This window comes from Blennius ocellaris, assembly GCF_963422515.1.
Source record: "Blennius ocellaris genome assembly, chromosome: 4".
Lineage (NCBI taxonomy): Eukaryota > Metazoa > Chordata > Actinopteri > Blenniiformes > Blenniidae > Blennius > Blennius ocellaris.
The window spans coordinates 15,192,823-15,214,093 of NC_137653.1; the positions used below are offsets into that span (position 1 = coordinate 15,192,823).

The 21,271-nt window shown below is 41.6% G+C and overlaps 2 protein-coding genes across 7 annotated transcripts; one reads left to right on the forward strand and one right to left on the reverse strand.

Moving 5' to 3' along the window:
* The first annotated feature begins 6,274 nt into the window (after nucleotides 1-6,274).
* LOC308129454 (uncharacterized protein) lies at nucleotides 6,275-10,614 on the forward strand. 3 transcript variants are annotated; one of them, XM_080495397.1, is made up of 6 exons: nucleotides 6,275-6,303; nucleotides 7,499-7,668; nucleotides 8,446-8,499; nucleotides 8,731-8,859; nucleotides 8,940-9,295; nucleotides 9,390-10,614. In XM_080495397.1, exons 4-6 carry the CDS (start codon nucleotides 8,748-8,750, stop codon nucleotides 9,600-9,602), a joined length of 681 nt encoding a protein of 226 aa, XP_080351523.1. In that variant the 5' UTR covers nucleotides 6,275-6,303; nucleotides 7,499-7,668; nucleotides 8,446-8,499; nucleotides 8,731-8,747; the 3' UTR covers nucleotides 9,603-10,614. The 3 variants fall into 3 exon arrangements, with proteins under 3 accessions (XP_080351523.1, XP_080351522.1, XP_080351524.1); XM_080495396.1 differs by lacking the exon at nucleotides 8,446-8,499; XM_080495398.1 differs by lacking the exons at nucleotides 8,446-8,499; nucleotides 8,731-8,859.
* A 2,034-nt stretch (nucleotides 10,615-12,648) lies between these two features.
* On the reverse strand, nucleotides 12,649-20,350 carry nab2 (NGFI-A binding protein 2 (EGR1 binding protein 2)). Of its 4 annotated transcripts, none has more exons than XM_080494648.1 (8): nucleotides 19,980-20,350; nucleotides 19,690-19,786; nucleotides 18,470-19,392; nucleotides 18,164-18,297; nucleotides 17,203-17,254; nucleotides 16,959-17,073; nucleotides 16,631-16,816; nucleotides 12,649-14,333 (listed from the first exon to the last, which is right to left on the reverse strand). In XM_080494648.1, exons 3-8 carry the CDS (start codon nucleotides 19,379-19,381, stop codon nucleotides 14,236-14,238), a joined length of 1,497 nt encoding a protein of 498 aa, XP_080350774.1. In that variant the 5' UTR covers nucleotides 19,382-19,392; nucleotides 19,690-19,786; nucleotides 19,980-20,350; the 3' UTR covers nucleotides 12,649-14,235. The 4 variants fall into 4 exon arrangements, with proteins under 4 accessions (XP_080350774.1, XP_080350773.1, XP_080350776.1 ...); XM_080494647.1 differs by having other exon boundaries at nucleotides 18,470-19,429; XM_080494650.1 differs by lacking the exon at nucleotides 19,690-19,786.
* Between the last annotated feature and the right edge of the window lie 921 nt (nucleotides 20,351-21,271).

Sequence of the window (21,271 nt, forward strand, 5' to 3'; positions counted from 1 at the left end):
TTGAAAGATGAATGCAGAGTCAATAGGAGTGAGTCTTTATCTGGTTGCAGAACTCACTGGTGCCTTAATCCCCTTTCACTCGGATCTGCATCTTTTTATTCTTTACGGTCACATATCCATGACAGGCCCGGCATGTTGCCCCTCGACGGAGCTCAAACGCAAACTCAAAATACATCCTCCTGTCAATATATCTCATGTTTGAACTTGCAGTGTTTCTTGACACCGTCTTTTTCCAAAAGTGGAAAGCTACCATCTGGAGCTGCCATTGGCTCCTTAACTTTTGACCTGACATGCAACACTCTGCATTCAGGGACAAACTGTGGTCTGACACCGCTCACCCTAGAGATGTGCTCTGACAACTAATATATGGGTTGTCACAGTGATTTGCTGTACGAATATGCTGAACTTGGTGTTTTACACGTCGCCGCTGTACTTTTCGCGTGCATGAGGGCTAAGTTTGAAAAGCTTATATACTGAATAAGCAAGAGCTACTGGGTGGAATTTCCTTGCATAGAATGCTTTATAGACAGTTTAATTTGTGATATATCAAGTATAATGAGTATCAATATCAAAGATTACTATTTGATGTTCTTTTCCCAATGTATCTAGTAACAAGCCGATACAACGAGCTGAAAAACTGCTGTATCTGTCTTGTTTTCTTAACCGACAAATACGTTTATCGCAAGCATAATCTGAAGCAATGGATTATTTAACAATGTGAGAGAATTAGAGAAACTCATTTAACATAAAGAGCTAATTAAATAGCTGTAAATGAAGATTAGCGAATCAAAGTGCTTGGTTTTGATTTTTGTTTTAAATCTTTTTTTCTTATAATGTATTAAGTTTTACAATATTTAAGATATAACAAATCATCATATTGGGTTTAAATATGATCCATTTACCTTCTTGCCTGCCTTCCCTTCTTCCTTCCATTTTTGGATACTATCTCATGTGCAGCACCAATGGCAGAAGGGCATGTGGCCCCAAAGCCACCAGTTGCCCATGTAAACCTCCAACCCATGTAACTTCAGATGATTTTAATGAGTAAATCAGTCATCAGGCACTTTCACATAGCTCAGCTAATGTGTTTCATAGCAGCATTATAGTGACACAGTTACTGTATGTGGTTGTTATCAGTGAAGGAGATGAATGAACAGTAATTTTAGAAATCGTTTCACAGTCCTACTAATAAGTGAAATAATACTACTGCATTAGCAGTACACCAACGTTTATGACAACAGTACTGTCATTCACGAACAACTGTGGCAAGCTGTTCGGACATTTGATAGCGAGACGGGAGACGTTTTGCAGATGCCTGTAAGTTGATGCCTCGTGGTCAAAAGCAATAATCCAGATATCCACAACATCACTCTGACCAGCACAGATGAAACCAATTCATGGGGCCTGTCTTTAAAGACATCTGCTACGTCAGTACGGCTCATTGTGATTCCATTTTCAAACATCCAATCTGTTTCTGAAACATCACAATTTCTGTAAGAAGTTCCCCAGATTATCAGTTGGAATGGGATTATGTGTCTCCATTGACGAGAGGAAAGGGAACAAAAGATGTTGCAGATATCGGCAGTAAAACCTCACTGGCAAGACTGATGTCATTTGTGCCTGTACTACTTTACTGAGAAGGACTGAATTACAGAGGTCTGAAACATAAATCAAGTTTAATTGTGAATAGTTTATACTGCTTAATTGTTAAAAGGGCCTTTTGTTTTAGTTTTTTCTTAATTTAACTTTTCCATACCTGGGATAATCCTGGGCAGTCGGAGTGCTCAGACCAGTGTTTCCACTGACAACCAGCGTGTTTACATTATAATCATATCAGTGCAGGAGTTTGTATCAGCAGGTCACCCGCTCTAATAAAAATTTGCAACAAGATAGAAAATTACATTTCGGTAAATTACATTTGTAAAGAAAATAATTTCATTTTTATATTTGATTTCGGACATGCTCAAAATCAATTATCAGGTCAACAGTGCACACCCGATCACCAAAGATATTTCATCACATAAACAGTGAATAATTGCAGAAGAACAATATACTCAGAAAGCATGTCTAAAAATGAGTGGGAAGAAGTATAACTTGTTAAATCCCACCCCTTCTCCATAAATAAATTATATATGTATCTCATATATATATATATATATATATATATATATATATATATATATATATATATATATATATATATATATATATATATATACACACACTGCATATATATATGAGAAAGAGAGAGAGAACAGCTGATTGCTGGAGCTCATATTGTTCCAGTGGGAGGAAAGCTAATATGTTTGTTTGTGAGGATGCTGCACCTGTCGTTTGTTGATGGATTGAGCTGTAAATAACTTTGTGAAGCTCTTTAGTGGTCTCCGACTTCTTCTGTGCTCCTTTCTCTTCTGTAGCCTTTTTCTGAAGCTCACACGCCCACACACAGGTGTACATTTCCACCATCTTGACAGTCTCCGTGTCCTTCACAATGCCCCTGATTCAAACAAGTAATAAAGGCTCGAAAATGAGTTGTGTACTTGTATATATGTATATCTGTTCGACTGTGGTAGGATGTGTGTGGGCGGCTTGTTGAGTGTGGAAAACCCTCTGTGAGTGTATTTATAGCAGGCCATTGTTGAGCCCATAGAAACCTCTGTAATTGGATCGGGTCTCTCTCGCTAAGGGCGTCCGGTGATAAATGAGTTGGCCGACAACACAGCTCATACCATCTCTGTGATAGCTGTGCACCGCACATCACTTTCTTAAACTCTTAGTCTCAGCGGGATCAAATTCATAAGTGAATGGTGAGCTGGTCGAATTATCGTCTGATGTTTGAGACAGGAATTGATGCTGTCATTGTTCTGTCCTTGGGTTATTCGCCCCGTTGGACTGGTGAAGGTGAAGCACGGATGTAATGCTTCCGAGAAAATATACATCAAACTGTTCATGTTTTAATATCTGCACACGGGATGACTGTGGCACAGTTTGCACTTTTTTACTTAAAGCAAGGTTCATTTATTGCAACAATAAAAATGAACTTCTGCAAAACCTGCCCCCGATAGAAACACATAAAGGCAAATTGAACAGAAAAACCCGAATCCCACAATCACTCAACTATAAACTAGGGATAATTCTTATTGCTTAACACTTTGAAACATGCAACGTCGCACAGCTAGGAGAGAAAGAAAAACAAAAACGCCTGGGTCACAGTCTGCTGGAAACTTCTCTCTGCTCAGCCCAAGAATATGAGAATGTTACAATTATAAAACAAGATTGACAGGATGGGTAGTGTTGCACTGGCAGATGACAGTTCCTGGCTGGTTGCCTGGAAGTTATTCACAGCATTCAAGCCTGAGCTCGTGCACACGCGCGCACAAACACACACACACACACACAGACACACACACATACACGCACACACACACACGCACACTCACCGCACCCTGTATGTCAGCCCCCACCTCCACCACCACTTGATCCCCATGTTGGGGCTCTCTGAAGCCCCAAAGTGCACGTGTGTGTGTGTGTGTGTGTGTGTGTGTGTGTGGCGTGGGTTCAAGGTCAGACCACATGGTGCCAACCAGCAAATACTCTGACACAGATGGGTAGTTTAATGCCCAACTAACTGCAAGTAAGCACATCAATCATCAGCTCACATTATAGCCGTGAAAAAAATCTATGTGAATTCAGCCTCCTTAACTGCTATCATGTTTCAAGATTATTGATAACATATATTTGATGCTTGCACTACTTTAAGAGAAGTGTGGAAGTGATAAAGCATCACACATGTCCTTGGGAACATGAGGAGCTGTTAAAAATAGGAATTAACATGTGGACTTGCACAGTTTAAAGATAGAGTCTGTCGGCTCTTTGCTTTGGTTCAATATGTTCTTTAATGTCAGTGTCGGCTTCATTTGATTAAAACACTACTGATTGTTAATGTTTCCATTTGACAAATTCATTCCATTTACTGATTATGAACTGCTTCCTGATGTGACTTAAAAACTGCTCAAATGTCTCAGTTATTTGATAGTTAGACCTCCACTGACTACTTGACTTTGCCATAAAAACAATAAGAAACATTGTCACACATTACTGTCACACATCACTGGCTCTGTATGGGTATAAATCAACTTCACCAGGTTCAGCAAAGCATCATGAATACGATAACATCATTTACATACTGTTACTTCATGTGTGAACTTCATTAAAGTCCTTCAAATCCTCCCTTTTTCATACATGTCCCCCTTCATTGCATTTTTCATAATCACAATGGCCACTAGATGTCTCTATGAAGCGTAAGTCTACAGTGCGGTTGTGCCCCACTACTGTACATATATTTAAGGGGGTGTTCTCACTTGTCATGTTTGGCCCAGGTAAAATAAACCCGGTCATCCTATTACTTCCAAACCTGCTATCAGGAATCCATCCTTCATATCACTTTATCTTGTTCAGGGTCACTGAATCTGATCCCAGCCCAAAGTGCAGGCAGCAGGGTACTGGTACACCCAAGACTGGTCATCACACCGGGAGACAAGCATTTACACCTATGGGCATTTTAGGATCATCAATTAGCCTCGCTTGCATGTTTTTGGACCACAGGAGGAAACCAGAGCACCCGGGAAAAACACAGACAAAACTCCCGAACCTGGAATTCAAAGCTGTGGTGTTTGTCTCACCATGAGACGAGAGCACCAACCACTATGCCTCAATGTGACGCCATAAACAAGAATATTGTGGGCAGCATTGTGATGCTATGCATTGCTTCTTGGAAGTACTGCAAGTTATTCCTTTTTTTCTGAAAACAAATCATTTGGGTGATCATTCAACAGAAGTCGATCAGAAAGTATACATCACATTTCACGACACCATACTTGTGTTGACTGAGGAGATAAAGCGGTGATTCTAATGGCTTCTTCTGAAGGAGACGCTGAACGACAAAAGACGTGCCTTAGTTAGTGTTACAGATGGGCACATGGCCCGCACACTGAGTTACATAAGAAGCCTGAAGCAGAGTTCCCTGGCACCCTTCCAGGATCACAAGGTGTTGGCTGTAACTCAGCTGTCAGGGGTTGATACTGAGGGCAAAACCCACCGCCGCTCTTCTGAAATGGATGGTTGGCATGGGAGGAAGTCTGCAACTCACAGGACTGCGGCTTTAATGCCGGTCTATTTTTAAACCCACATCAGTTACGTTCTACACATGACTGAACAGTCAAATGTCCAACACACACACACATGCACGCACGCACCCACACACAGACACACACACGCACACACACACACACACACACACACACACACACACACACACACACACACACACACACACACACACACACACACACACACACACACACACACCCAGCCCCATACTGCTTCAACAGTGTAACATGATGTTCAAATACTGATGATCCTGCAGATTCATTTTTGTAGACTGATGAATTTGATCCACTGCGATTTACACCAATGGTTTCCTGATTTCTTTTCCATTATAACTCCTGGATTGCGCCAAGGAAAGGCTGCAAATCTCCTCCCCAATCTCTGATTTCATAAAACATTAAAATGAGGACAAAGACAGGCTGACACACCTACTCTCAGCACATACATCCTTCAAAATAATGGCATTTGGTGGCGCCACAGGTCTGCTCTACACCCTTTGAGAAAGTGTCTGCTTTTGTCTGCTGTCCCTACTGGATAAAGAATCATATGAGAGATCCACTGTGGATAAACAGGCATAAAAGAAAATGAAGACAATCTAAAACATTCTTTTGAAAAAGTGCACTATTGGGATGTATATTTGTACAAAATTGTCAAACATGATACAAGCAAACTTATGCAAACAGTGTAGAATTATGATTTATGAATCTGGAATAGGAAACCATAATGCCAACAATCTAATAATGTTTTATTTCATCTCATGATGACAAGTTTTATTTCTTTACATTTAGTTGCAGTAAGCAATTGTTTTCAGCTGATTGTATATTATATCTTCATCATGCATTTTTTTAAGAAAGACATTAATTTCAATGTTTGATAAAGAGAAGAACCATTACACCATTGTGCATGATCAAACTTAAGAGAAACCATGTTTCAGGCTTCTTTTGAAGTTCCACTTTGACTTTGAAACTTTAAGGAACCGGAAAAGGTTTGGACAGGTTCACCTGGTTTGACGCAGGTGACCGCGTGCGTGCAGGTGATGTGACGTCATGGTGGTATGAAGGGGAAAAAAAGTGCGGCTCCTTTTTTCCAGTCGTCAGTGTGTACGTCTGCACTTCCTGCTGGGAAAGGCTGATCACTGTGAGTACCCGTCGTTTTTCTAATCATGATTCATTTAGGGTTAACTTTCGTCACAGGCTTTATTTCACACCATAATAAAACGTGAGTTCCGCTTGTTTTTGCAGAAACTGATCGGGTTACACAATGTTAACGTGGTGTAAACGTTTACAGATGTTTCTGCTCTGGCCGTTTTGGTAAAATATGTTCATAAGAAAGTGGGAATATGAGAGAAACAATATGAAAATCATTTTTGTTTTGAGATCTAATTTCAATGCTGTAACTTTGCGTGAGAAGAACTTAATGAAAATAACGGGAAAAGAAAAAGTCTTACAAAGTTACTCAGAAAATACCTGAGAGTTACTTGTGTTTTAATCTTCTTCTCGATGGCAGTGTTCTCATGATCATCAGTGATTAATTAAAATAAAATCCAGGCCCTAAAAATCCCCAAAGGAATTTTTTTATTGTCCTTCACAACTGCTCTCTTTCAGCTGACGCGTTGTCCTGAGGGACTTTCCACGATTCCAGTGACAAAAGTTTCTCTAGAAAGGGAGATACTATCTTAAAGGCCTCTCCGCTGTTTCGGGTTCACTGGTTTCCCTGTTCACTGGTGACCTACTTCCTTTAGTGGCTTTGTTGCTGCGAGTATTCGCAGATGTTTAAAAAAAACAAAAAAAACCCCACAGAAAACCTTTGCTGACCGAACGCCGTTTAACCGCATTTACAATAAAGTATCGGGCCTTTTAATTATTAACATCTACTGTGACTAGCAGCAAATGTGGACACAAAAGGAAGCCGGTCACCAGTTAACAGGGAAACCACTCTCTCCGAAACACCGGTTAAATTGGGTTACATAAAATTTAGATAGAAGAGAAGGAATTGACCTGAAAGTGACGACGAACCACAGACACACGTTCTGTATTGATTACACTGTAATGTAAAACTTTGCCTCGGCTCTTTCCTCTTTCCTGTTTGGGCTAAAAATGTCTCCTCTGGCTCTATGAAAGTCTAACTGAAAGATGGTTGTGCTTCCTTTTGGCTTTCACTTCTCTCTTTTTTGTGTGCTACTTCCTTAAGTTGAACACGGATCAGTTGAATGTACTCTCCATGCTGACACCAGTGGAGCACAGTCTTCATTCGCCCTCCAGTGTAAGGCAGACTAGTTGTGCCTTGGTGTGACTTTATGAAAAGCCTTATTTTTGTGTCTTCTCACGAATAGGATTGGACTTGAATTTTGCACAGTGGGACAGTGTGTGGATTCTGGACAACAACAACAGGATTGAGTTTAAATGGGGACCACAAAGGAGATTCTCTTAATGGAGTTTAGATAAGGACTGATCAGGAGTCTTAAATTGTTGGAGCAGAATATGCTTACAAGCTTTCAAAGAGGTAAGTGCATCGATATCAACATACTACATGAAGCATGACTGACAATATGTGTATAGCCTACTGTATACACACACTGAGCACCAACAAACACCTTGTAACAGTGTGCAAGGTTGTTCTTTGCTGTTGTCCTTATGCAGGAAAATGGTAGAACCAATCCTGTTAGGCTGTTTTTTTCTTGGTAAATTGACAAGAAAAGAGAAAAACAATATGAAAGAAGCATGTTCTTCACACAGAAAATGTGCAACTTTGTCAAAGTTAGCACATAATTTGCATTTAGTTGTTAATTTGCCAAATTGTTTACTAATTAGCCATCTGTATGTATCGGCTTCAACTATGTATAAATGCCCAGTCCACTGTTTATCACCCCACGACTCATGGCCCCACAAGTGGGATTTACTTTTTTGGCTGGATATTATGGTTCAAGAAGTTTTGCTGTACACCAGAGTCACTGAACACAGTGCACTAAGAGTTATTCCAACAAGTGTTCAGCACAAACATAATGTGAGATTATAGGCACAATTAAAGTATTCAAACTGTATATTTGAACAAAAGTGTAACAGATTTTAAAGAATTAAAAAAAAAAAGAAGAGTGAAAATGTAGTCATCAGCACAAATGAACAAAGGTATTTGTATCATACCAAGATAAATAATCTTTAATGCCAGAGCATAGGATTATTTTTTTGTCATTAAGGGTGGATCTTGTAACTCTAATTTGTGAAAACTACTGATAAACTATTCAGCTCTATTTAAACGTACAATTTTTATGCTTTTTCGAAGGAACATCATCCTGAAACCTGTATAGCAGCAGTGCACGCATCTGTTGAATCGAAGGTTAGAAAATGTATTTCAAAGGAAAGCTACAAAAAAAGAGCCTTGCATGCATAAATTTGAGAATATATTAGTTGTGATTGTCAAAGTTTCAGAAACGACAAGAAAAAAAACCATTGCGCTGCTCTGAGTGGCAAAAATGTATAGAAATAATGAAATATCAAATAATAAATAAACAGTGCACCTGAAGTCTTGTGTCGAGGCTCAGTGGGCTGTCCTCTGTGATATTTACAGGTTCCTGAGCTTATAAAATGGAGGAAGCTTACAGGGAACTGTACCAGCAGTTCATTCTCCTGAGGTCACTTTGCCTGAAGCAGGCTGCCATGTTGCACCAGCTCACCTCAGACCTGCAGAGGCAGCAAGGTCCGTACATACCTGCACCCTGTTGCTCCTAATGCGCCGGTCATTATGCACTTTGAACGCCAACGATCATCTCTCTGCAGGTGCTCCTGTTCCCACTGCCGATGTGAGTGAATTGATGTCCATCCCGGTCCAGTGTTCCCATGCGATGCCCATTTACCCTCACGAAACCCCGCGGTCGGTCACCTCGACCACACGAGGCCCTGCAGAACAATGTGGCATTGATCGCATTTCAAGAAACGTGGGGATTTTCTCCGATCTCGTTGCTGAAGATATGTCCAGGCTGAGTATGGATATTCCCTGTCGGAGAAAGGAGGACGCGAAGGTGGATCCCAACGCTCCGTTTTCATTCACCCTGAACTCGTTGAAAAACCGCGGCGCCTCGAGAAGTGAACCTAAGGATCCGAAACACAGAGAAAGGACTCTCCACAGAGGACAGGTCGGGGGTCGTTTTCTGCTTCTCCACTCTGGCTCTGGTTTTCCTCTCGCTTTCTTTCTCAAGCAACTTATTTTTTTCTTTGTCTTCATGTCAGATGCCAGTGACAGACGCTCCCTCCCTGGGAGGTGGTGGTGGTGGAGGTGGTGATGATGGTGGTGGCGGTGGAGACTTCTGCCAGTCCGGCGGGGTGCTGATGTCAGACGTGGCGCTGCAGTCCCACGTGTGCGAGTTCTGCGAGGCCGTCTTTCCGGGAGACACAACAACCAGAGGAGAGTTTCTCCGGCATCTCTACACTCATGTCACCTAGTCCCGGCTTATCCCTTAATAATGTTAATATAATATTGTATCCCTCTGATACTTCAGTTAAACCTAAGACCTAGAAAGAGCATTGAAGTCAACTTGTTCTTCGCTCCGTTACTGCGTGATTAATAAAGATATTTGCATACGCGGATGCTGACGCGTTTTTTTCCGTGTCCGAGAATTGTGAAATAAAAGGCAGTTATCACCAAAGCAACAGATGGCAGAAACATTACGTTGCGATCACAGAAATATTAGTAGAGTTAAATGGAGAACAGCTGACTGTTATGCTGTACAATTCACAAACTTAACTTTTTCAGGGGAATATTTCTAATAATTTTAAACAAAACAGTCCACTCTTGATACCATTAGAGTATTTGTTGTTGAGATGACTGCTTCATTAATTACAGGCAGCTTATGGAATGCTGCTGCCGCTGTGAAATCTTGTTTATCATCTTCTTTAATTACAACCTTTGAAAAGACGTTTTACATAAAAATTCAATGTATTTGAATTAATGAATCTTTTGGATAAATGAAGGAAAATTCAAACGTTTGAATTTACATAAAGTCTTTAACTCAGAATCTCAGGCCACAGACTACTTGTATTTTGTATTTTTTTTCCCATGCATCCATTTATCTTTATTCCGACTTCCCCTCAACGGCTGGAAGAAATTCAAGATGCACGGTTGATGTTTACGCTGTTCAAAACTTTTTCATGTTTTTGTCTCCTTTTTTTGTTTAAATGTAATCTGAAGAGCTCTCTGAAAAATTGTTCCCGTGAAATCCGTTTATATAAAACAACTCTGTGATCACAATGCACTGTCGAGTTTAGTGAATATTGTATATCCAGCAATGGATGTTAAAGCCTGAAAATCATTATCGCATACTGCAATTTTTTTATGAGATAGTGAAGTATACTACTGATTGTAACAGATTCAGCATGTAAGTCGTACATAATGCGATGTCGGTGTGTAGAAAAATGTACGTTTTACGGGCCACTTCTCAGTAATCTTCTGGGTTGTTTTGAAAGATGTCTTGAAATGTATAACTTGTGTGTTCAATAAAGTTTTTTACTGAAAATAAAAATGAATTCTGAACATCATCTTTTGTAATATAGATCAAAAGATCTTGGGTACCACGCTCCGTCCATTGATTTTGTTTTTTGTGGTAAAGGTTAAGCCTTTTTTAATGGCATGGCCACAACAAGATGCAGCACTTAAGTTTGCTATAGGTAGAACACACACTTGCTATTTGACCATTAAAAATTACATGCGGTGAATAAAAGATATGCACGACCATATGAGCGTGTTAAAATCAACCAGTGGATTTAAAATTGAGTGTCAGCGTTGAAAATAAAGCTGGTGTGTTTCAAGTTTGACCAAATGTTCTTGTGCGCGAGGCTGAAAAGTAGCTTCAGACTGTGGACATGGAGCAGAGCTGCCGTGTCCCATGATGCATCTACAATATAACAGGGGGAGAATCAAATTAGATATATCGCATTCCTTAAATGTTTGCAAGTAGGTAGCAAGCCAAAAATAATTGAGCAACATTAGCAGTAGCTCAGGGACTGTGACGACTTCGTACAAACGTTTGTTTGTTGTGAAGGTTTTTGAAGATTGCTTAAGTCATCTTAAAGTTGATCATATTTGAAACCACGTTATCTGATTTCCTGTTTTTGTTCTTCTTAATGGGAATTATGTTGTTGCAGTGTGATAAACAGTGTACCGCTCTGTGTTACTGAGAAAAAAAAGAGTCCTGGCTAAGAATAGACGCAAAGATTTAATGCCCCAATTAGTTGTACTGACAGCTGATTGATGACGTTGACTCCTTTAATCTGTTGCCACATTCACTGTTGCTTTCACAATTACAGCAACGATGACCAACTTGGATATAATTACTTTTGTATAATCACACTTTTTTTTTTTTTTTTTTAAATATCACATCTTACCAGGTTTCGATTATCTCGTGGTGGATGTAGTCAAATTTTATAACAAGACTTTAAGAATATGGAGACACAATCTCAGATTAGAACCCATGTCTAGACCAGACCTACACTTATAACGTAAACCAATGATGTTGATCATATTGGCTTTGTGGGATCGCAGGCTAAAATGTGCTATTTAAATGTAACAAATGAATAAATAAATAAATAAATAATAGAGCTTTGTTTGTGAGAATGGGCCCCTGCACACCCATCTTGAAACCACACTTTTTGCTTCAACCCTCGAGGTGTCAGAGTGTCCGGGGGCTCTTTGCCACTACTGCTCATTGGTTTCCTCCTGCAGCCCAACAAACATTGGTGTGAGGCTGATTGGTGATCCCTGGACTGTCCTCTGTCTCTTTGTCTATGCACAAAGGTGGACACGTCTTTCAGTTCAGTTAACCTGATTGAATTGCTTTCAGAAGGACTTCCTTTGTCCGCCTTGTGATGGACCGGTGACCTGTCCAGGGTGCATCCTGCCAATCATGGGTCCCCTATGTGCATGAATCGCATAAAGCAGTATAGATAAATGGATGCCAGACATAAGTCTTCATATATAATCTGCAACTGTTACGACAGTGATAGTCTATCACTAAAAACACTTACAGTTAATTTAGTCTAAACATGTGTTTTGGTCAAGCAATTCGGACTCACAGATTTACACCTACCGCTCCACTATATCTAAAGCTCTCTGACGCCCCCAAGAGGAGGCTTGTACCAAACTCTGAAACCGTTCTTGGACAGTGAAAATAAAACAGACATTGGCTACTCTGAGGTCTGGATTGTCATTGTGTGTCTTCAGCCTTCATGGTCTTTGGTGTTTGTGAATTGCCCATGTGGATGAGCGCTGATGACATCAGTGGTACAGGTGAGTCATGCGAGCATCAAGGCTCGATGCGAAGCGTCAGCGTAACAAACAAGACGACAGCAGAGGTGTTGCTGTCTGTGTGACGCAGCTCCTGCAGCCTCTTCCACACATCAGAGCTGCCAAGATACAAAGGAGAAGAAGAAGAAGAAGAAGAAGAAAAAAGAAGATTCTTGGTGGAAAACAATGCAACATGTTGAGGCTTTAATCAGTAAAATAACATTTATTGAGCTGTAACAAAATAAATAATCTGTTTTGCAACATAATAAACTGAGGAGGTTACTACTGCTCAAGAGACAGGCAGGTGTAACTGATGCACAGCAAGCTACCTCACTGACAAACACTGTGGTTAGTTTACAAAAAAACAAACAAAAAAATCATTGCATTTCTATCAACATGACATGAGCCATCTCAATATGTTATAACTCTTCTGTCTCGGGTCCAAATAAGTTGGCGTAACTTAAAGGAGCTGGAATGGGTGATTTCTTTTGTCTGAAGCTTGGAAAGTAAAGTGAGACTAATCATCCTCTTGTATATCTCCGGTTACAGCAGAAGTGTAAGTAAAACTGAAGTGATAGTCACCTTGTTATTCTAAAACTACAGTAAAGACACACCTCTATATTTTAAATTTCTGTTACACATGGGAAAAAAAACAAACCCCATAAAAATCTACAGTACTCACCACCTTTTCCAAAAATGGCGTAGTGAACTTTTTTTTTTTTTTTAATTGCTGCAACTTTTTCTTAATTATCGGTTCCTCAAAAGGCTGTACAGTTGGCACCTTTCAAGGGAACAACAATCTTTTGAGAGGGAAAAGCATCTCAACACACATCCTCACTGCTGAACGAGCCTCAAGCGAGTCCTGGAAACTTCACGGTCCACATTGTGCAAATTGTTTTCTGTCACTCAAAACATGCTCAAAGTCAGTTTTTTTTTTTTTTTCCAGACAGGTTAAGAAACTGCTCGAACAGAAAGCGTGAAACATTGGCAGCCATTTGGGCAACAAAAAGATGAAGACCTTGTTCAGGTAGGATGGGACATTAAGACGAAGCAGCAAAGGACAAAAGGCCTCTGATGTTGGTGTTTGTCTGCATGCTCACTGAAATCTAAACTAACACATGCCAAAAGTGTTCTTTTTTTTTTTTTTAACAATAACACAGATATCACTCATGTCTGCTGAAGACTGTGTGTAAACCGGAACATCCGTCATGTTTCCTGAGGGTAAAGGAGCCGCAGGGGGTGAAGTCGTACTGCTAGCAAAGCGCACTGCAACTGGATGAGAGTCTCTATATTAAAAATAAAACAAAAATCTCCCCGACACAACTACACTGTGTCACTCGGTGGAGGAAGCAAATCCGGTTCCACAGTTGTTGAGCCCACTTCATGTGAAGCAGGTGGCACTTTCCACAATTAAATTTTTTTTCACAACAAAATCACTCAGATTTCTGTCAGCTGTTTTGTTTTTGTTGTTATTTTCCCCTCTGTCAGCTAAGATTTGGAGGCCAGATTGTCAAAAAATCTGCCCCTTCACAGACTTATCAAATCGTATGGCAACATTTTGGGCTTTTTTTTTTTTTTTTTTTTTTTTGCACCTTGGAGATTCAGAAGTCTCTGTAGATTTATGATGTCAGTTGCTGCTGCTAATTTCACACATTTTTTTGCTGTTTTGATTTTGGAGTGAGAGTCTTTCCTCCTTCCGGGGACAGTGAAGCACTGGAGCCTGGACGGGAGACGACTGAAGCAGGGGTTCACTGTCTGGCTGGAGCACAAAGTTCCCTGAAAACCCGTGAAAGGGTTTCATTTCCCCCGGTGGTTGGAGACGTCTTTGGTGACACAAGGGCTACTGCTCCTGCACACTGTTACCGAGCTCTGCCTCTCTGCTTTACTGTCAAGGTCTGTGGAGAGACAAAATGAGACAAACTCATAGAACAAATTCTCTTCAAGGAATTCATGTTAAAAGAAAAGAAAAAAAAAAGCACTGAATGTGCATGTTATTCGTATGTCGGATCGTATGTTACAGTCTTACGCGACTCAGTTGAGGGAAACCAAGATGCAACTGGTGTTTTACGACCTTTGAAAAATAGTTTTGGGAATTCAGAAAGAAACTCTCCCACATGGAGTGAAATCATCACAGCTTCAGATGACCAACCCAAGCTGTTGAATAACAGGACGTCTCCAGAAACGCAGTTTAATTAGTTTTTGTTGTTGTTGTTTTTTGGCCTGTGATAAGGCAAGCGATGAAGTCAGCAAATCATGAGAAGACAGAAAATAAGTAAAAAAAATTAAATAAAAAATTCATGTCGTTTGTGTGTTTGTACTGGAACTGTTCCACTGATATGCATCATCAGATTGCAGAGCACTGTGAATAAACACAACTTGTAAATGACTATGCGTACTATTGACACCCTTTGCATATAACATTTCACAATCCGAAGCCTAATTAGCACCCAGAGCACTTCCTTTGTATTTGTCACAATATTCCATTTATTGTCATTATTATCTTTAAAATCCTTCAACCCAGACAGTTTTACAAAATGTACCAATATATGTATATATAAGCAATGGACATTTTAATAGAAACAATAATCATAAGAACATTATTGTTGAAATATGTGAAACATACATTATTTGAACAGTGGATTTTCTTTGTTCTTAATTTATTATTACAAACGAAAATGAATGAGTGTGAAGCCAAACCCAGATGAGATAAAGTAACAATAGAAAAAAGGTGACGTTGAAAAGAACTGAGAGAAAGTTATAATTAATAGTTCAAAAAAAATGGAAACTTGGATGAATGAGAGAAAAGAGAGGAAAAGAAAAATACAAAGTGAGGGAGATCGACACCAGAGATAAAACACATGTCTTTTTTCTTTTTTTTTTGTTATTTCCGCAGTCCTTTTTTTTTTTTTTTTGTAGAGGGAGAACATGTATAAAAAAGACTGTGCCATTTTCCTGCCCACAGGTTTTATTTTTGTACACTGTCGCTTGGTGAGTCAATGCAACGCCCCTCCAATTACCTCCCACTCCTTCGCCCCCACGCGCCATCCATCCCGCCCTTCAGCCCACGCACCTAACACACTCTGACGTCAGTAGCTACTGAGGAGAGGAGGGGGGGGGGGGGGGTTCTGTTGCTGCCGCCGCCCACAGAGAACTTCCTACCCCCCCTCCCCTCCCCTCCCCTCCCTCAACGCCCCCTCATGTCTTTGCTGGCTTCCTTCTCCTCGCTTCATCTTCTCGACTGGCTATCACAGCCCAGAAAGACTAAACTTGCCCGGATCACTCGCTTTTCTTTTTTTTTTTCCTTCTCCTTTATTTTTGTGAGAGGCTGTGATACAACACAAAAAAACTCTACAGTGTAACACCACCCCCTCCACCTCCCCTACCCCTCATTTCCTCCTCTGCCCTCCTTTTTCTCACTCTTTCCCTCTCCCCCCCCTCCTTCGACTTTTCCCCTCTAACGTCTATCCTCTCTAATTTGCAGTCTGGTGAAGTTCAACTGCGCATGGTGGGAGGCGTCACCTCGGAGAGCCTGTGACTCACAAGGGTTCAAACTGTGGAGCTATAAAATATTCATTGTTAGGAGGGGTTAGGGAGTCTCTGTCTGTCGTTTTCACATCAACCCCATCTCAGTCCAAGTTCATTCTCTCACCTCGTACAACACCAATTCAACGAGTTTGACAAGTATTTCAATTTTTTTTTTTTCTTTTTGCAGAGACTGAGATGAAATGATTGATACCGCTATTACATTTCTACAATGAATCGTTAAAAAAAAAAAAAAAAACCTGCCAGGAGCACAGTGGTTCAGGTAAGTAGTGAAATCAAGGGCAAATGCTGAGCTTGGCTTTGTTTAATTGTGATATAAAAAAAAGCATGAACAAGTACATTTAAAGCTGCACAAATTAACAGGATTTAGAAAAAAAGTTGTTATAAAATGTGTGTGTAAAACTGCTTCTAAAATTTCCAGGTGTTTCCTGTTTCGTGTCTTTCAACATGGCTCTGCCACAGGCACTCTCACATTTACCGCACAGCCGTCAATTTGATGCTCTAACAAATTAAATAAGTCTATTTCCAAAACTCTGACCTGCACAGACATGAGTAAACACCACAATATATATATATATATAAAAAAATTTCCACCCCCCCATTGTTTATGAAGCGCACAACACTGATGAGTGTTTATAGGGAGAGTCACCTGTGGAGTGGGTTCCTTCTGACCCTAGGCTGAGCTTTCCCACCCGGTCGTGTGACACCATCCGAGCCAGTCGCAGCCCCTCGTCCATGAGAGTTTGCTGTATGAGGTGGCGACTCCAGCTGGCGGGGTTGGAGGTGTCGCTGTGGGGACGGGGGGATGGAGACTGGTTGCACTGTGAGCCCATCTCTACCAGGACAGACACATGCAGGTTTAAATGATGTTTTCTAACACCGAGTGATTTACAGAAACAACATCTGGAGAAGATGATTCTGGCAAAACATATGCATATAATCTTTATTTTTTGGCTTCACTTTAAGGTTTTTTTTACCATGCGATGCACCGTCCAGGCTTTCTGCAGATAAGCTGTCTTCGTCTCCTCGCTGAGTCAAGCCCTCAGATCCTTCCACCCCGAGCAGTGATGACACACTCTCAGGCACGATTACCTAAAATACGCATGCATGACAAACACAGTGCTGAATATTCAGTGTAAATGACTGAGAAATGACCCCCCCGCCCCAACTTTGACCCGGTGAGACTCATCAATGTGGCGAGACGCTGCTCAGAAGCCTCACCTCATGTCTCGCTCTCTTCTGGGATATTATGCTGTTCTCATCTGCATTTGACCTGCAGGGAGGGAGAAACAGTGTGGAGGCTTGTAGGTAAAGGTACATGCTTGTAAAAAATAGCAAAAACAAAAAGAAGAACTCAAAGTGTGGAACAAAACCCTCAGTGACAGTTAGCAGTCAATGGACTTTGTATCCTCAGATCCGTGTGACGCAAGTGCAAAAAGCTTTTAACAACAGCAAAGTAATTAAACAAACAATTTTTATTTCTACACAAATAATTGAGTGTGATAGTAGCATTCTGATATCTGGTATTTTTTTGTTTATACCATCCTAAATTGGTGTTTTGTGATAATACTATGACACAGTGTTATGTGAGATGTCAAATAAATATTATGAAGCACATATAGATGAAACTATAACTCAGAATTTACTCATATATTGCTCGAGCTTGTTGTATTGGTCAAAGATTCTGTCACTGATTGACGGAAGGTGTGATCAAAAAGATGTAATATTCACCCCCATGAAAACAAAGAAATGTTTTGTACAGGTCAATGCCTGCACGGGTTATGTGTGTTTTTCTGCGTCTTCCCAAAGGTCGCTTGTGAAAGCAACACTACAGATGTTTGAGTTTTATTTCCCCGTGCGATATGAACCAAGTTCCTTCTGATAATGAACGCACTGGTGAGCAAATGACTCATACAAACCACCTGGCGTGTGTGTGTGTGAAATATCCTAAATATAAGCTATGGAATGACTTCATTCATTCTTATTTCATACGTGGCGTCACTGCGATGCTCTATGTTTGTTTTAACATCTCTGGAGGATCCAAACCTTGAATCATTCTGACATGCATTAACGTTTTATAACCCGGTCTCTAATGCCGTGACATAATTATGAGGTACGACTTGTGTTTGTCATTGCTTTCGCTGATGGACGAGTCACTTTCCTCTGCAGGCTGGGCTCTTACCTTGCATGCTTTAGTGTGGAGGTGTAGGCACATTTTCTCGCCACCTGCCGAGCCAGAGAAAAAAGCTCCACCCGTCTCAGCAGAAGGGCATTGTCACGTATGCAGAACTGTGCTGCGGCTTCGTTGATGATCAGCTGAGGAGGAACCAAACAGTCAGTGACGAATCTGCACATTTTTGGATTGTTTTGTTTCCCGCTGCCCCTTTTGGTTCACAAGTTCAACTCTTATGTCTGTTTAGGAATTGTGACATTGTTCACATTCAAACATTTCATTTCAGCTCCCCCTTTTTTTTTTTAATGCTTTTACCTCATGATGTGTGAGCTGCTTGCCTTCTCTCCTTTTGGAGTCGAAGCGGCCGTAGATGAGGCTGTACTTCCGGATCTCCTCCTCCTTGTTTGCATCCTGCGACCCCATCCTGAAGATGTGCCCCACAGTCTTTGCCAGCTTCTTGTTCATTCTCAACAAAGTCTTAACCTCAGTGGGGTCTGACTGAGGCAGGGTCCTGAGGAGTCGCTCCACGCTCTCCACCACGGCTCTCGCCGTCTCGCCGTCCAGTTGTCCCCCGGGCCATGCCGACAGAGGCGCCGGGGTAAAAGATGCGGACGGGCTTGGGGATATGGAGGGACCAGGGGGACCTGCTGACAGCTGGGGTGGGCTGGGCGGCTCCTCCTCCATTCCAGAGGCCGAGGACATATTTCCGTTCCCGTCGGGCTCTGGGCTGAGCCAGTGTGGGTCCATGGGGGACAGTTTTTCTCTGTAGTGTGTGTCTGGTGGCTGTGGAGATGCCTGGGAGCAGGGGCTCCTTGGGCTCCCGCTGTGCATTGGAGTGAGACATGCCCGATCCTCCCTCTCACTGGGGGACCCCGGCTGCCCGTTAGTCACAGACTTCCTGGGCCCGCCGGCTGACCCACTTGCGCCCGTCCCGTCAACTTTGAAAAGTGGGATGCCCCCGAGAGGGACGTTGGCCACGGGCTGGCTGAAAAGGGCAGGGTTTGCCGCCCAGTCTCGGAGGGCCTTTTGCAGCCTACGCACATGCAGTGGCTTGGTGGCCATGCCAACTAGTGCCATGATCTCCAGAAATTCCTCCTCCGCTGCCTCGCAGAGCTGCTGCACGTCGTCTCCACCCTGCTGGATAAAGGTTTCGTAATAGGCCAGCAGGTTGGCCCTCTGCAGCACCCGATACAGTTGTAACTCCCCAAGTGTGCGTGGCAGAGACATGGCACACTGCACTGGAAAGTTTAGGCAGGAGAAAGGAAACACATGAACCTGCAGGTAGAGAAACCCCTGTTCAAGTTATTCTTTTTTTTAACTAACGACTGGAGCTTGCCTAATATACATTGTTCAGTGTTGCTGATCAAAAGCGACACTTTACAGAATTTTTTTTTTGGCAGAATTTCAAAAGTTACTCCACGCTTCAAAACAAGAGGAGGTCCCCCCATAAAAAAAAAAAAAAGAAAAAGAAAAAAGAATGCATTACAGCCATTTCCAATCTGAGATCTTATATGGCTGACTTAAATCGATCTTACCTTCTGTATGTCAGGTCGACGGAGGTTTGAATGGGAAAACTCGCGTAATTACGCAAAGGAGGCTCTCCAATTACCGATCGACGTCACCGCAGACAAACTGATAAGAGATCAAATGAGATAATTCAATGGAAATAAACTGTTTTCGCTCGATTCCTTAAAAAAAAAAAAAAATCACAATGAATAAACCCGTCGACTAAAGGCAACTAGACCATTACTGATCCAGACGTTACCGAGAGAGAGAGAGAGAGAAAACACCCCGTGCAGAGACGCAGCGCTCTTTCTTTCCTTACCCTTCTTGCCGACAGTTTCCCCGGCGCAGATTGGCGTAGTAAATCCCCTCTGCGTATCGTACCTCGTCTGAAATCACTGGCAGAAATCCTCCTCCGGCGCACCGTATTGGTCGCTGGCTGCCTTTTCTCTGTCTGTGTGGGCTGGAGAATGACGGGGGCGGACTGCAGCACGCCATCTGACCGAAAAAGAGCCTTCCTCTCCCGGTTAGAGAGGCGGCTTTCAAATTGGAGGTGTGGGTGGTGGTGGTGGGGGCTTGAAATTAACCCTCTGCGTTTTCAAGATAAAGTCCTTTTTTTTTCTTTCTTTCTTTCCTTTCTTTCTTTCTTTTCTGCAGAGGCTACCGGGGGGTTCCCACTTCCCACAGTTTCACCGTTCAGCCAAAACGCAGTCAGCACAAGCAGCACGAAATACACAAGAGGACAAAGAGAAGTGATAGAGGTGGATTGAGTGGCGCTTCTATTTGTTCCCTCTGTCATGTGGGAGGTCAGTGGTCGTAAAATATTCCGAGAGCAGCCTACAACAGTTTTCAGTGACGCCAGTATATGTATTGGTGGACTTTTGGATCGTTCCACAAGAGTAACGCTTATAGATAATATAAATATAATAGAAATCTTCAGAGAAGTTCATGTTGCTTTTACCTTTTATTTTATTTAATTTTTTTTAAATCTTCCCCTCTGTGCCCTTTTTTAAATTAGGGATTAAAGTATTACAATTTTTTTTGTGCCAGAACATGACAGTGAAGACAAACAATGGTAGACCCAGGCACAAAGCATTGGAAGTCAAAAGCAAAATGCAGTTTCCCAGATCTGCTCTAGAATCTAGGAAGTGTGTTTTAAATGTAATTTTGAGAGGCACACAAAGAGACAGATCCTTCACCCGAAGTGATCTCTGGCGCCTCCACAAGGAAGCTCGGATACTTTACTGCTTCGTCAACAGCAACAAAACAAACTTGCAAAGTGCCTAAAGTATTTTAAAACTGCCTTAAACTGTGTTGAGTTGGTAAAGTCCAGTAGTTACACACACACACACACACACACACACACACACACACACACACACACACACACACACACACACACACACACACACACACACACACACACACACACACACACACACACACACACACACACACACACACGCACACACACACGCACACACACCTGAGTTCTGTACAGTTTCAACAAACTGTTGATGCGACAAGAGGAAGCTGCCAAAATAGTCTGAGGAGACTTTACATTTAAGGAGCCATAAATAGCATGCTTCCTGTTGTGCTGACCTTTTTCATAAT

What these genes read in the sequence shown, in the direction of transcription:
- nab2 (XM_080494650.1), bottom strand. Translation starts at nt 19,381, where the DNA reads ATGTCTCTGCCACGCACACTTGGGGAGTTACAACTGTATCGGGTGCTG. An exon ending in TCCACACTAAAGCATGCAAG is followed by an intron (nt 17,255 to 18,163) that starts GTAAGAGCCCAG and finishes CCCTCCCTGCAG; the next exon opens with GTCAAATGCAGATGAGAACA. An exon ending in AGAAGAGAGCGAGACATGAG is followed by an intron (nt 17,074 to 17,202) that starts GTGAGGCTTCTG and finishes TGCGTATTTTAG; the next exon opens with GTAATCGTGCCTGAGAGTGT.
- LOC308129454 (XM_080495397.1), top strand. Translation starts at nt 8,748, where the DNA reads ATGGAGGAAGCTTACAGGGAACTGTACCAGCAGTTCATTCTCCTGAGG. An exon ending in AGACCTGCAGAGGCAGCAAG is followed by an intron (nt 8,860 to 8,939) that starts GTCCGTACATAC and finishes ATCTCTCTGCAG; the next exon opens with GTGCTCCTGTTCCCACTGCC. An exon ending in GGACTCTCCACAGAGGACAG is followed by an intron (nt 9,296 to 9,389) that starts GTCGGGGGTCGT and finishes TCTTCATGTCAG; the next exon opens with ATGCCAGTGACAGACGCTCC.